Source organism: Papio anubis, chromosome 5 (assembly GCF_008728515.1).
Source record: "Papio anubis isolate 15944 chromosome 5, Panubis1.0, whole genome shotgun sequence".
NCBI classification, from domain to species: Eukaryota; Metazoa; Chordata; class Mammalia; order Primates; family Cercopithecidae; genus Papio; species Papio anubis.
The window spans coordinates 142,090,863-142,104,202 of record NC_044980.1 but is presented as its reverse complement, the minus strand read 5'-3'; the positions used below and the strand labels follow the sequence as shown (position 1 = coordinate 142,104,202).

At 44.2% G+C, this 13,340-nt stretch overlaps 1 protein-coding gene across 1 annotated transcript in view; it reads right to left on the bottom strand.

The window, feature by feature from the left end:
• Positions 1-1,371: 1,371 nt before the first annotated feature.
• AFAP1L1 (actin filament associated protein 1 like 1) overlaps positions 1,372-13,340 on the bottom strand; it is a 66,549-nt gene continuing 54,580 nt past the window's right edge. The window contains exons 16-19 of the mRNA XM_003900337.4: positions 10,587-10,751; positions 7,958-8,136; positions 4,743-4,871; positions 1,372-2,479 (exon numbers count right to left, since the gene is read on the bottom strand). Coding sequence (XP_003900386.1) covers positions 2,456-2,479; positions 4,743-4,871; positions 7,958-8,136; positions 10,587-10,751 — 497 coding nt within the window. The 3' untranslated portion in view covers positions 1,372-2,455. The remainder of the gene's footprint in view (positions 2,480-4,742; positions 4,872-7,957; positions 8,137-10,586; positions 10,752-13,340) is intronic.

Sequence of the window (13,340 nt, the reverse complement as noted above, 5' to 3'; positions counted from 1 at the left end):
GCTCTAGGGTCAGACTTCTTATATTTACATGCTGGTGGAGCCAGCATAAGAACTATGTGAGCCTGGGCAAGTTACTTGACCTCTCTGAGCTTCCATTTCCTGAACTGTGAAAACTAGGATAATACAGCTTATCTCAGGGTTTTAGTGAAAACTAAAGGGATAGTACCTGGAAAAGTGGTTAGTTAGCACTAGGACTGGCTACCTAATTTAGAAGGCAAGAGGAAAAGCAGAACCCCTTGTTCAAATATTATGAAGAAGGCAGCAGTAGAGCATTAAACCAAGAACAGGGCCCTTCTGAGCATGGGGCCCTGTGTGACTGCACAGGCTGCATGCCTGTGAAGCTGGCCATGGCTGACACAGTGCCTGACACATGGTGAGTGCTTGAAAAATGTTAATTATTAGTCACCCCCAGCCACTCCTCTCAGAGTTCAAGATCTGTTGGTGAGAAAAGACAACCCCAAAATAACTGCATAAGAAAGAATATGACAGACACTGAATACATAGTTGGAGAGTTAGGTGACATTCCAGGATCCACATTTTTAAAAAAGAACACTGAAAATCTGGAGTATGTGAGCCCCTTTAGCTGTGAAAACACAGGTGGAATTTGGATGAAAACTCTCAGTTATGTATTGGTTACCTTTTAGCTTTTGGTGGCTGTAATTACCATGTAAGAGTAGTTTCTTCCTTAGTAGAAAGAACGCAGGCTTGTGAGTCAGACATTTCCTATATAGCTAATAATAAGAGCCACTTTTTTTTTTTTTTTTTTTTATAGATGGGGTCTTGCTATTTGCTTAGGCTGGAGTGCAGTGGTGATTCACAGGCATGATCATAGTGCACTAGTCTCAAACTCCTGGGCTCAAGTGGTCCTCCTGCCTCAGCCTCCTGAGTAGCTGGGACTATAGGCGAGTACCACCATGCCTGGCTAGTGAAAGCCACTATTGACTGAGCATTTCCTATTTCTCAGACACTATGCAAGATGCCTACTATGTATTATCTTATTAAATCTTCCCAACAATCTTGGGAGAAAAGTAACAACTGTTAGCCCCATTTCACAGATAAGAAAACAAGAATCAGAGTGGTCAAGTGACTTTCCCAAGGTCACCCAGCTGGTCATCAGAGGCAGGGCTCGAACCTAGCCCTGGATCTGGGCTTATAACCTCTAAGTCCTATGCTGTGCCACTAATCAGTGGGTGATTACTGGTCAGGTTATTTTTCCTGCTGTGGTCTCCAGCTACCTCAGAGGGTGATAAAATTTGAGTGAGGCTAAAGTCTGTAAAACCTTAGGTGGGTTAAAATATGTAAACCCTATAGCAAAGTGGCCATGGTTATTCTGAGATTTTCCTTCTTTCCTCTTGAGCTAAGCACTGGCTCTTAAGAGTTAAGTGGTTTTATCTTTATTGGAAGGAAATGTGTTAAATACAGACCCATAAAGTACCTACAGTGTTGAGACAGTAGTGAGTAGCACAGTAGGGAGACTGCCCAGGACTTGAGGTCCTTGGTCCCTCTATGAAAGTATCAAGTGTGTGTAAAAGGTTTAGCACCGAGGTGACAGAAAGAAGCCATCATCCTCTTATTTTCTCTTGGTTTTACTTAGTATGTAGAAGGGCAGACTAGTGGGCCTCTGAGTGCAAGATGAGGACTTCATTAGATTAATGACATATTGCCTCCTGGATTTCTAACCCATAGCTCCAAGAACCTCAGTGTCATAGAACATAGGTAAGGGACTTGATTTACTGAAAGACCCTACCTTACAACATCTTGTGGACATTAGAGCTCTGTGCTCCTGTCACTGAGTATCACTGTGAGCTTAAAATATGTCAGCTGCTCCATTTCTCTTTCCTTTTGTGTAATCAGAGCTCTGATTTTAAAACACTCAAATCTGGAAGATTCCAGTAGCTGCACTCTGTCTAAAGCAAATGAGGAATGACTGTAGAATTTGCATGTCCTCTACAGCTTTTGTTCACATGTATGCAGGCAGGGATAATGTTATTGATTGTTCAACCTGTTTGCCTTGCCCAGTGGTTGTCAGTAATGCCCAATATGAATCAAGTTGGAACAAGTGTGATCAGATTATCAGGTCTTGTCTCTCTACACTGCACCACCAATGCTTCAGCACTGCCTCCCTTTGCCTTAAGGACTGGGAGTGCGATGCTGTGAATGGGATGGAAGGGGTTATTCACATGTGCTTTCATTTCTTCTTCAGAAGGGAATCCCTCCATCCTCATTTCCACCCTTTGTAAAGTCATAAGAATGCTCTCCATTTCCCTCTTCCCTTCTACTTCTTCCCTCCCCATATCCCCTAAAATCATGCAGACAATAAAGGCTGGTCTTTTGGGTGCCCTGGAGAACGAGGGCTACTTCCTAGTCTTCTCTTGGTGTCTCCTTGTGAAAAAAGCATTTCTTCCTCAGGTGGACAAGCTGATATTTCCTTTGGAATGAAATCCTCATTCTCTTCCTAGGTCTTCTTCATTTCCCATTCCTGAAGTACAGAAAGACAAGACAAATCAATCTGTTGAATGGTCTAGTGTGACATGGATAAAAACATTTCATGGCACCTAGTTAGATGATCTCCACTGGCCAGGTTGCATTGGGTTCTAGCCCCCTCTCTCTCTTTCTGTGGCCCTGAGTAAGTCACTTCTCCATGCTGGTCTCTCTTGTCCCTTCATCCATTCTCAACATAGTTGCCTGAATGGTCTTTAAAAAATGTAATTTATATCCAAAACCCTTTGCTCAAAACCTTCCATCATGTCACAGCAAGATCCATTATGTTACAACAAGATCCATGGTTCCTCAGTGGCCTGAAAGGCTTTAGAGAAAAGGCTGGTAAATGATAGTCTGTGGGCCAAGTCTGGCCTATTGCCCATTCTCATATAATCCATCAGCTAAGAATGATTTTCTTATTTCTAAATGTTTGAAAAAAAAAAATCAAAAGAAGATGACTATCTCATGACACATGAAAATGATAAGAAATTCAAATTTCAGTGCCTATAAATAAGTTTTATTGGGCTAGGCGCAGTGGCTCATGCCTGTAATCCCAGCACTTTGGGAGGCTGAGGTGGGCAGATCACGAGGTCAGGAGTTCGAGACCAACCTGACCAACATGGTGAAACCCCGTCTCTACTAAAAATACAAAAAAATTATTCAAGCATGGTGGTGTGCACCTGTAATCCCAGCTACACAGGAGGCTGAGGCAGGAGAATTGCTTGAACCCAGGAGGCGGAGGTTGCAATGAGCTGAGATCGTGCCACTGCACTCCAGCCTGGGCAACAGAGCGAGACTCCATCTCAAAAAATAAATAAATAAATAAAATTTAAAAAAAATAAAAAGTTTTACTGGGACACAGCCATTTTCATCATCATTTACACATTGTCCATGGCTATTTTCATGTGACAATGGCAGAGCTGAGAGGTTGTGGAACAGATCATATGGTTCAGAAAGCCTAAACTATTTACTCTCTGGCCCTTCACAGAAAAAGTTTGCTGACTGCTGGTCTAGATGATCTGGCCCCTCACTGGTTACTTCTCTGATCTCATCTCCTAATGCTCACCCTTTGTTCCCTTCACTGGAACCACCTGGATCTTCTTGATGTTCCTCAAACATTCCAAGCTTTTTCCCACTTCAGGGACTTGACACTTGCTCTTCTCTCTGCCTGGATCGTCATTCCCTCAGCCCCCTGCATGGGTCTCTCCCTCACACTCCATTCAGGTCTCTGCTTATGTGTCATTTTCTCGAAAGGGTCTTTGCTGTCACTGTGCTTAAGCCCCTTTGGGAGGTTCATCTTCTCTGGCATCACATTATTTATGTGTGGTATTTAAAGTATTTGTCTTCCCAACTCTATGAGACCAGGGACTTTTTTGGGTTCCCTGTTATGTAACCAGAAATTATAACAAGACTCACATATGTTAGGTCTTCAACAAATATTTGTTTAATGACTAACTGTAGGACAGAATAAAGACTCTTCCCTCTCAGGCTCTGAAAATCAATTCCAACCTGAGGGACGTAGAGCCGTGCTTTTTTTTTTGAGACAGGGTCTCACTTAGTGTCATCTAGAAATCCAGAAAGCTGTGAAACCGAAATATTTCTCCACTGTTTTGGTATAGACTCATTTGGTGGCAAAACTTGACCTGACCTGATATGAGGCTGTTTATAATCTTCATTCACTCCATGTGCTATAAATATTCCTGTGTCTTGCTGTAGAATTATTAACATGTTTGCTTATATGGTACCACCTGAGGACTTATTGGGGTTTTCATCATATATTAGTGTAGGTACCATATTACCTTTATAAAATCCAAAAAGTTCTGAAACATAGCTGACCCCCAAGAGTCACACAGAAGGGACTGTGGACCAGCATCCTGGAGGGAGCCATGGACTTAGAATTGGAAGACGTGGGTTTACTTACTTGCTTTTGCAGTGATATCTTGCATAGCCCTGGGCAAGTCCCATAGTCCTTGATTTTCAGTTACCTCATCAATGAAATGGGACCTGTCCTGTCTTAAAACACATTGTAGGCTCAGAAACCAGATGATTAAGCTTGTTAGAAATATGTGTTAACAAAGAGTGAATAGGTTCTGAATAATATCTGAAGATTACTGCTTCTGAGGAAGGTTCATGAATTTCATTGCATAAATGCATTGGCAATTCTCTACCTTTCTCACTAGCTGATTTTTTGGTTTTGGGTGAACTTCCATAAAAAGGGGGTTACCAGGTCTGTGATTTGATAAGCTGAACTATGGCTCTACCTTGGCTTTCTGTAGCACCCTTCCTTGGTTGGAGGCTACGATGGATGGGCTCCTCTTCCTCAGCTCAGAAACACAGTTGACAGGGAGAGATTGCTCTGGAACGCTGCTCTTGGGTTTATTTGCAGTTTCCTGTTGATGGCAATAAATAATTACATAGGTGAGATCTGGTGATGGCTACCGACACCCAGCCTGCCCTCAAAAGCATGAGGACACTTTATTATTTTTATTTTTGAGAGAGAGTCTCTCTTTGTCACCCAGGCTGGAGCATAGTGGCACGAGCTTGGCTCACTGCAACCTCTGCCTCCTGGGGTCAAGCGATTCTCATACCTCAGCCTCCCAAGTAGCTGGGATTACAGGTGTGCACCACCGGGCCTGGCTAATGTTTGTATTTTCAGTAGAGATGGGGTTTTGCCAAATTGCCCAGGCTGGTCTCAAACTCCTGGGCTAAAGCAGTTCACCCACCTTGGCCTCCCAAAGTCCTGGGATTACAGGTGTAAGCTACTGTGCCCAGCAGCATGGGAACTTTAAAATAAAAGGCATTGGCCAGGCGCGGTGGCTCATGCCTGTAATCCCAGCACTTTGGGAGGCCGAGACAGGCGGATCACGAGGTCAGGAGATCAAGACCATCCTGGCTAACACAATGAAACCCAGTCTCTACTAAAAATACAAAGAATTAGCGGGGCGTGGTGGTGGGCGCCTGTAGTCCCAGCTACATGGGAGGCTGAGGCAGGAGAATGGCATGAACCCGGGAGGCGGAGCTTGCAGTGAGCCGAGATCGCGCCACTGCACTCCAGCCTGGGCGACGGAGCGAGACTCCGTCTCAAAAAAAAAAAAAAAAAAGGCACTGAACAGAAGATACTTGAGGACCTTCAGATAATGATAATGACAACTAAAATTACTGAACCTCACTACAAAGCATTGTGTGAATTAGCTCCTTTAGCTTCTCAACAAGCCTATGAAGTAGGTACTATTATTAGTCATTCCATTTTATAGGTGAGGAAATGGGGAAGGTCAAATTGCTGTGCAAGGTCATGTGGCTGATGAGTGGGAGAACCAGGATTCCAATCCCATAGCCCTTTCTTTCTTCCTTTCTTTCCTTCCCTCCTTCCTTTCTTTCTTCCTTCCTTCCTTTTCTTTTGTTCTTTTCCCTCCCTCCCTCCCTCTCTCCCTCCCTTCCTCCCTCCCTCCCTTCCTTCCTTTTTTTTTTTTGTGTGTGTGTGTGAGACAGAGTCTTGCTCTCTTTCCAAGGCTGGAGGTCCACCTCCCAGGTTCAAGTGATTCTCTTACCTCAGCCTCCTGAGTAGCTGGGACAGGCATGTGCCACCATGCCCAGTTAATTTTTGTATTTTTAGTAGAGATGGGGTTTCACCATGTTGGCCAGGATGGTTTCAAACTCCTGGCCTCAAGTGATCCGCCCATCTCAGACTCCCAAAGTGCTGGGATTATAGGCATGAGTTACCCTGCCTGGCCCCACAGTCTGACTTTTAACCTCTCTCCTGTATTCCTTCTCATTTTTGAAATTACCTTTACCCCTTACATTTTCCAGATAATTGCTTAGTATAATACCTTACTAGATGTAGTTCCTTAAGGGTGACATCGTAACAGCTAAACCTGCAAGGAATTTAGAGAAAGCTTCTCTTTATCTCCAAAGAATGTCAAAAGGATCCAAAACTGAGGGAAAAGTGCTCTGGAATGGGAATATCAGGTCATGCTGGTGGGAGGAAGCAGCTGGGATGAATGAACAAATGCTAGCTCCTCCACCAGCCCTCTGTGACTCTAGGAAGTTTTGTCCTTGGCTGACATGTTTTTCATCTATATAATGAGATTGGAAACACCCCATGGAAAGGAAGTGTAGGGGTGTAAGACACAGCACTGGCTCAATCAGGTGTGGTGTGACCAGGAAATGTGACCTGGGACAACAATAATAATGACACATTGCCTCCTGACAAGTCATACTTATCAGACAAGTTATTTCGTCTCTTTAAGTCCCAATTTCCTCACCCGAAAGCAGGCAAAACATTTATTCATTTGACAAATATTTCTTGCACTCCCACTATTTTTCTGTAAAGGGTCAGGAATTTAATGATAAATGGATGTAGTCCAATTCTTAACAAGAATAGAATCTAGTGGAGAAGACAGACATTGGACAAGCAAGGACACAAATATATATATACACACATACACACAAATTGTGGTAAAGTGCTATGAGGAAGAATAATAGAGGGAGCTGTTGGTAATTTAGACCAACTAGGGTCAGTTTTGCTCTCCCAGGGAACATCTGACAATTTCTGGAGATATTTTGGTTGTCACTGGTCGGGGGGTGCTACTAGCAACCAGTGAGTAGAAGGTAGAGATGCTGCTTAACATTCTACTTGATATCCTTAGGTAGGACCTTAAGATCCCTGACATCCTGCTGATACACAGAATAGTCCCTTATAAGAAGGAGTTACAGGGCCAAAATGTCAGTAGTGCTGAGGTTGAGAAACCCTGGTGTAGATGAGGTCAGGGAAGTTCTCTCTGAGAGAGCCCCATTGGAGGTGAGTGAATCTTCCTCGCAGAGTTACTGGGAGCATTAGAGATAACGGATACAGAGCCCTGAGGACAGGGCCTGGTACCCTGGAGATCCCAGGAGAGGGCATGTGAGACCGTTGTATTTTTTTGTAGAGACAGGGTTTTGCCATGTTGCACTGGAGGGCTTTGGAGCAGGGCTCTGGAGTTAAGACTTCCTGGGTTTGAATCCTGTCTCCCACTTCACTGAGTGACCTTGAGCAAGTCATTCGACATCTCTGAACCTTAGTTTTCTTGTCTGTCAACCCCTAAACTACCTCATAGGACTGCCATGAAGATTGTGTGAGATAATACAGGTTAAGATGCCTGTAGTAATGGATCACACATGCTTGTTATTCAACATATGGTAGCTACTATTATCATCAATAACCCCAAGGCCATTTCTAAGATCACCTTTAGGGTAAAAATTCAAATGGTGATGCTGCTGTGGAGACAAGAACAGGCCAGAAAATCAAGAGAAATTGCTCCAAGAGTCCTCTTCCTAGCTGTGCCACCCATGGCATGCCCTTCACCTTTTTGGACTTCAGTTTTCTTGTCTGTAAATGGGCATAACCCCTACTTCCAAAGAGTGATCATGAAGGAGAGATCTGCAGTGTGTGGAGGGATACAGGAGTAGCTGCCCCTGGCATGGAAGGCCCTGGACTCACCCCACTCTTGGGCTTGCTGCTCATGGAGAGCCCCAGGGCCGGCCCTCCTGCCAGGGACTGCTGCAAGCGCTCCTTCACGGCCACCAGCTTCAGCTCCAGATCAATCCGGCGCTCCTCCTTTGACCGACACTGAGCTTCCAGGGTGGCCACGGCTTCTTCCAGAGCCTTTAATTTTGCTCCTGAATCAAGATACATTGATAAGAAACAGCTGAACCTGACCTGAAGTGTCAGGGAATCTGGCAGGGCCTGATGCCTTTGTCTGCCCCTCCTGGTGGGCCTTTCCAGTCCCCAGTCTTGGTTAAGAGATGGACTCTGGGCTTGGGGTTCCAGTTCCATACTGGGGTTCCAGCTCCATAATGAGATGAGGTCTCATTATGGTCTTTATATGTCTGGTACCCATTTCACCATCTCCTGGAAATAGCACTCTGAGTTTTCATTGGGAAACCACCTTCCCCTTCTCATTCTGTCTCTCTTCTCTCTTTTTCTTTTTTTTGAGATGGAGTCTCACTCTGTCACCCAGGCTGGAGTGCAGTGGGTGATCTCAGCTCACTGCAACCTCTGCCTCCTGGGGTCAAGCAATCCTCCTGCCTCAGCCTCCCGAGTAGCTGGGACTACAGGCACACCCCAGCATGCCCAGCTAATTTTTGTATATTTAGTAGAGATGGGGTTTTGCCATATTGGCCAGCCTAGTCTCAAATTGCTGACCTCAAGTAATCCACTAGCCTTGGCCTCCCAAAGTGCTGGGATTACAGGCATGAGCCACTGCACCTGCCCCCCAGCCCCATTCTCTCTAGTTTGAGTGGGGCTGACTCTGCTTCTAGTTCAAGGGTTTGGCACATAACTTAGGTCTGCCCCATAATCACAGCTCATCTTCTGGTGACAGTGATTGGATGAAGGATGAAAGTGGGACCAATCAGAGTGAATCCAGAGGGTTTTGTGGTGGTTGCTGGGAGGAGAAGCTCTCTCTGCTTGGGTTGGCTGGGAGGGCTGGGTGAGGGCTGGCACTGTGCAGCCATTGTGGCATCACAAGGGGAGAATGAAACCAAAGGAGAGAAGGGTAGAAGCATGAGTATGAGAAATAAGCTTCCTGGTGACATCATTTAAGTCCCTGGACCCCACTACACCAGATCACTCAATTTTCCAATTACATCTTCTTTTCATTTCTCTGCCAGTTTAGCTTTGGTTTCTGTTACTTGTAAACAAGTGTCATAGCAGGGCTTTACAGACACAGAAAAATAGAGATGAAGTCTCATTATGTTGCTCAGGCTGGTGTCGAACTCCTGCACTCAAACAGTCCTCCTGCCTCAGTTTCCCAAAGTGCTAGGATTACAGGCGTGAACCATGGCACCCAGCTCACTTTTTCAATTTAATCTAACAAACCTATATTAGTACCTTTCTCATGCCAAGTGCTGTGTTGGGTCTTACCAGGTTTAAAAATCAGTTCCATTCTTTGCCCTGAGGGAGGCTGTGCTGGAGGGTTTTCCAGTAATGTTGAATTCTTTATATTCATCATTCACCATGTATTTAATGCGTGCTTACCATGTATCAGGCATTGTCCTCGGCCCTAGATGTATCAGTGAACAAAGCAGGCAAAGATCCTTGCCCTTATGGTGCTTACATTTGTGTGTCTGTGGCAAACAATAAATAATAAATATAATAAATAATCTGATATGTTACCAAGTAATAGTGCCATAGGGGAAAAAATTGAGCAGGACAAGGATAGTCAACTTGCTCCAAATCCTGGTTCTGACTCTCAGAAAATTCTTTATATGGAAACCAAACTGTCTTCCTGTGCCTTCCTCCTGTTGATCCTGGTTCTTGGCCACACAGAACAAGTCTTCTCCTTTAAACCAGAAGTTCTTAATCTGAGGTTCATGGAGTCTTAGGCAATCTATGGATAGGCTCCAGAGGCAGCCACATGAGCTCCTGAACTTTTTTTTTGCAGCATTGTGAACTGTGGTGTTTCTTCTTAGAAAAGGGTCCATAGGTCCACCAGATTCTCATAGGGCTACATGTTTGTGGACATGTTCTATAGCAACAGGACTTCTGCTCCCTCCGGCACGTGGAGAAACCTTAGGCTTAAAGTGTGTTGAACTGCAGTTAGAATGCAAAGGAAACACAGCAGAAAATAGGGTGTGGAGAAGCCCAGAGCAGGCAGGGCCTGCTGAGGTCCCTGGTTTCAGAAGAGGATCCTGGGAAAGCATCATGTCCATTATTCCCTGCACTAGGACCAATGTCTCACATATATCTGTGAATGAATAAAGGTGGAGTTCAAAATGACATCTCTTATTTCTTTGATTCTAAGGCACACTTCTATGCTTCACACTTCTAAAATCAGATTGCTGCTTACTATATTAAATGTATACATTATTGTGATGCTTTTTCATCCCTCCAAAACAAGTTATTAAATTGATGACACTTTCTTTAATTGGGAGGAATGATGATGATAATGATGAAGAGGAGAAGAGGACGAGGAGGAGAAGGCGAAGGGGAGGAGAAGGCGAAGGGGAGGAGAAGCCCACTTTTCTTGGGTTGGAAACAAGGTGACTTGTGCAAGAGACCTCCCTTTACTGTGCCCAAGGATGAGCTGGCCACCCATAGGTGCTCAGGACCACAATCACATAGGTACCTGGGCTGCTCCGAATGGCTTCTTTCAGTTCCCTCTTCTCCTGTCTCAGTGCTATCAGCTCTGTCCGAATCGTCTCTTTCTCTTTCTCCAGCTTCTCTTTTTCTACCAAGTACCTCCGGGCATCCTCCTCCGCTCGGTTCTTGCCATACTTGTATTGATTGGCACCTGCAGAGATGTGGGGAAGGGAAAGGCCCTCAGTTCTGACCTCTGGCAAAGGTACTTGGGTGGTGTCAGCTTCTCTCTCAGCCCCAAGTTCTCCATCTATAAAATGGAAATATGTAGACCAAGTCCCTTAGATATATTTAGTGTGAATCCCTTTTTTTTTTTTTTTTTTTTTTTTTGAGACGGAGTCTCACTGTGTCTCCCAGGCTGGAGTGCAGTGGCGCGATCTCGACTCACTGCAAGCTCCGCCCCCCGGGTTCACGCCATTCTCCCGCCTCAGCCTCCCAAGTAGCTGGGACTACAGGCGCCCGCTACCGCGCCCGGCTAGTTTTTTGTATTTTTAGTAGAGACGGGGTTTCACCATGTTAGCCAGGATAGTCTCGATCTCCTGACCTTGTGATCCACCCGCCTCGGCCTCCCAAAGTGCTGGGATTACAGGCTTGAGCCACCGCGCCCGGCCTAGTGTGAATCCTCTAAGGAATTAAGAAGCAAAAGGCCATAGGGCACAGGGACTAGGAGCAAGGCCTTGGAACAGACAGCCTGAGATTTGGGCATTTTTGACCTTCCTGGTTGTGTGACATTAGGCAAAAGAGACTGGTAGTGTTTTACTGTGCCTTTCCCCCTTGACCTTAGTTTCCTTATTTGTAAACAAGGATATGGATACAATTTACCTCATAGAGTTGTGGTAAGGGTTGAATGAGATGATTAATGAAAAGCACTTAGTATAGTAGGCAAATAGTAAGGGTTAGGTAATAATGATAATATTATTAAAAACAAATTTGTGATGTAGAACATACTTTGGTTTTAAAAGAACAAGTTTTATAGTCAGTTTTCAGATATCTATAAGACAAGGAGACCGTTCCGTATAACTCAGATCTCCAGAGATTCTAGACTTTGAGCTACAGTCAGTTATCCATTTTATTACTGGGGAAGGGGTTGGGGGAGGGAGGGACCTGGTGGTCTACTGTAGGTTCAACACTATGATGGACAATAAAAACAAATAATTATGGCAAAAATGTATTATTTACTATACACTAGGCACTATATGCTGAGCCATTTACTTGCATTCCCACTTAGTCATCATGAAAGTTATTTTTTTAATTGATTTTTTTGAGACAGAGTCTTGCTCTGTCACCCAGGCTGGAGTGCAGTGGCGTGATCTCGGCTCACTGCAACCTCCACCTCTGGGGTTCAAGTGATTCTCCTGCCTCAACCTCCCAAGTAGAGTAGCTGGGACTACAGGTGCATGCCACCATGCCCAGCTAATTTTTGTATTTTTAGTAGAGATGGGGTTTCACCATGTTGGTCAGGCTGTTCTCGAACTCCTGACCTCAAGTGATCAGCCTGCCTCAGCCTCCCAAAGTGCTGGGATTACAGGAGTGAGCCACTGTGCCCAGCCCACAAAACTTATACTATAATTAGTTTTCTTCTATTGTTGAGGAAACTGAGGTACACAGCAGTTAAGTCCCACTGCTAATGGTGGCAGAGCCAAGGTTAAACCCATGTCTCCATGTCTTTCTGACTCCAGGGTCCATGCTGTGCAATACTGCTGTAGCTGGTTCAAGGCCATAGTTCAACCTCTTGGGGAAAGTTTTACTTTTGTGTGTGTGTGTGTGTGTGTGTGTGCGCGCGCGCGCTATACAGAACTGCACACTGCTTTATATAAGTTGGTGCAGAATAATTCCTGCAGTTTATGATAATTGGGGGTCTTGTCTAGCCAGCTGCTGTAGGGATTGCAGTGGTCACCCAGTGACCCATGCGAAAATCAGTTCCTGACACAACTACCCTGCAGTTCAAGCGTGATCATAAATACAGCATGGAGGGTCTTCTGGCTTTCATTGTTACTGATGAGAAGTCAGCTGTTAATGTTACTGGGATTCTCTTATACATGATGGCTTGATTTTCTCTTCTGCCTTCAACATTTTTTCCTTGTCTTTGGTATAAGCATTTTTACCATGATGTATCTTTGTAGATCTCCTTGCCTTTATCTTACTTGGATTTCACTGAGCTTCGTGGATGTATAGATTAATGTTTTTCAATAAATTTGGCAAGTTTCAGCCATTATTTGAATATTTTTTATGCTCATCTCTCTCTCTTCTCCTTCTAGTACTCCCTGTACACATATGTTTGTGCACTTAATGGTGTTCCACAATGCTCTGAGGCTCTGTCATTTTTCTTCATTCTTTTTTCCTCTCTGCTCTTTAGTTTGCATAATCTCTATTTTTCTATCATCAAGTTCACTGATTCTTCTACCAGGTCAAATTTACTGTTGTGCCCACTGAGTGAATTTTTCATTTCAGTTATTGTACTTTTTGGCCTCATGATTTTTACTTGGTTCTTCCTTTTATAATTTCTATCTTTCTGTTGGAGGCCTCTATCAATATATTATCAATAATATATTCCATGTGACTGTACTATGTAGTATAGTATAATATAGGATAGCTATATTTCATATAACTATAGTGTAGTTCCATGTACCTATACTGTAGTGTACAGTATAGTGTAGTGTAGTACTCAGCATAGTCTATTTCCTCCTTCAGTATGAAGCCAATTTCTCCAGAACAATGAGAAATACATTTCTTTTGTTTATAA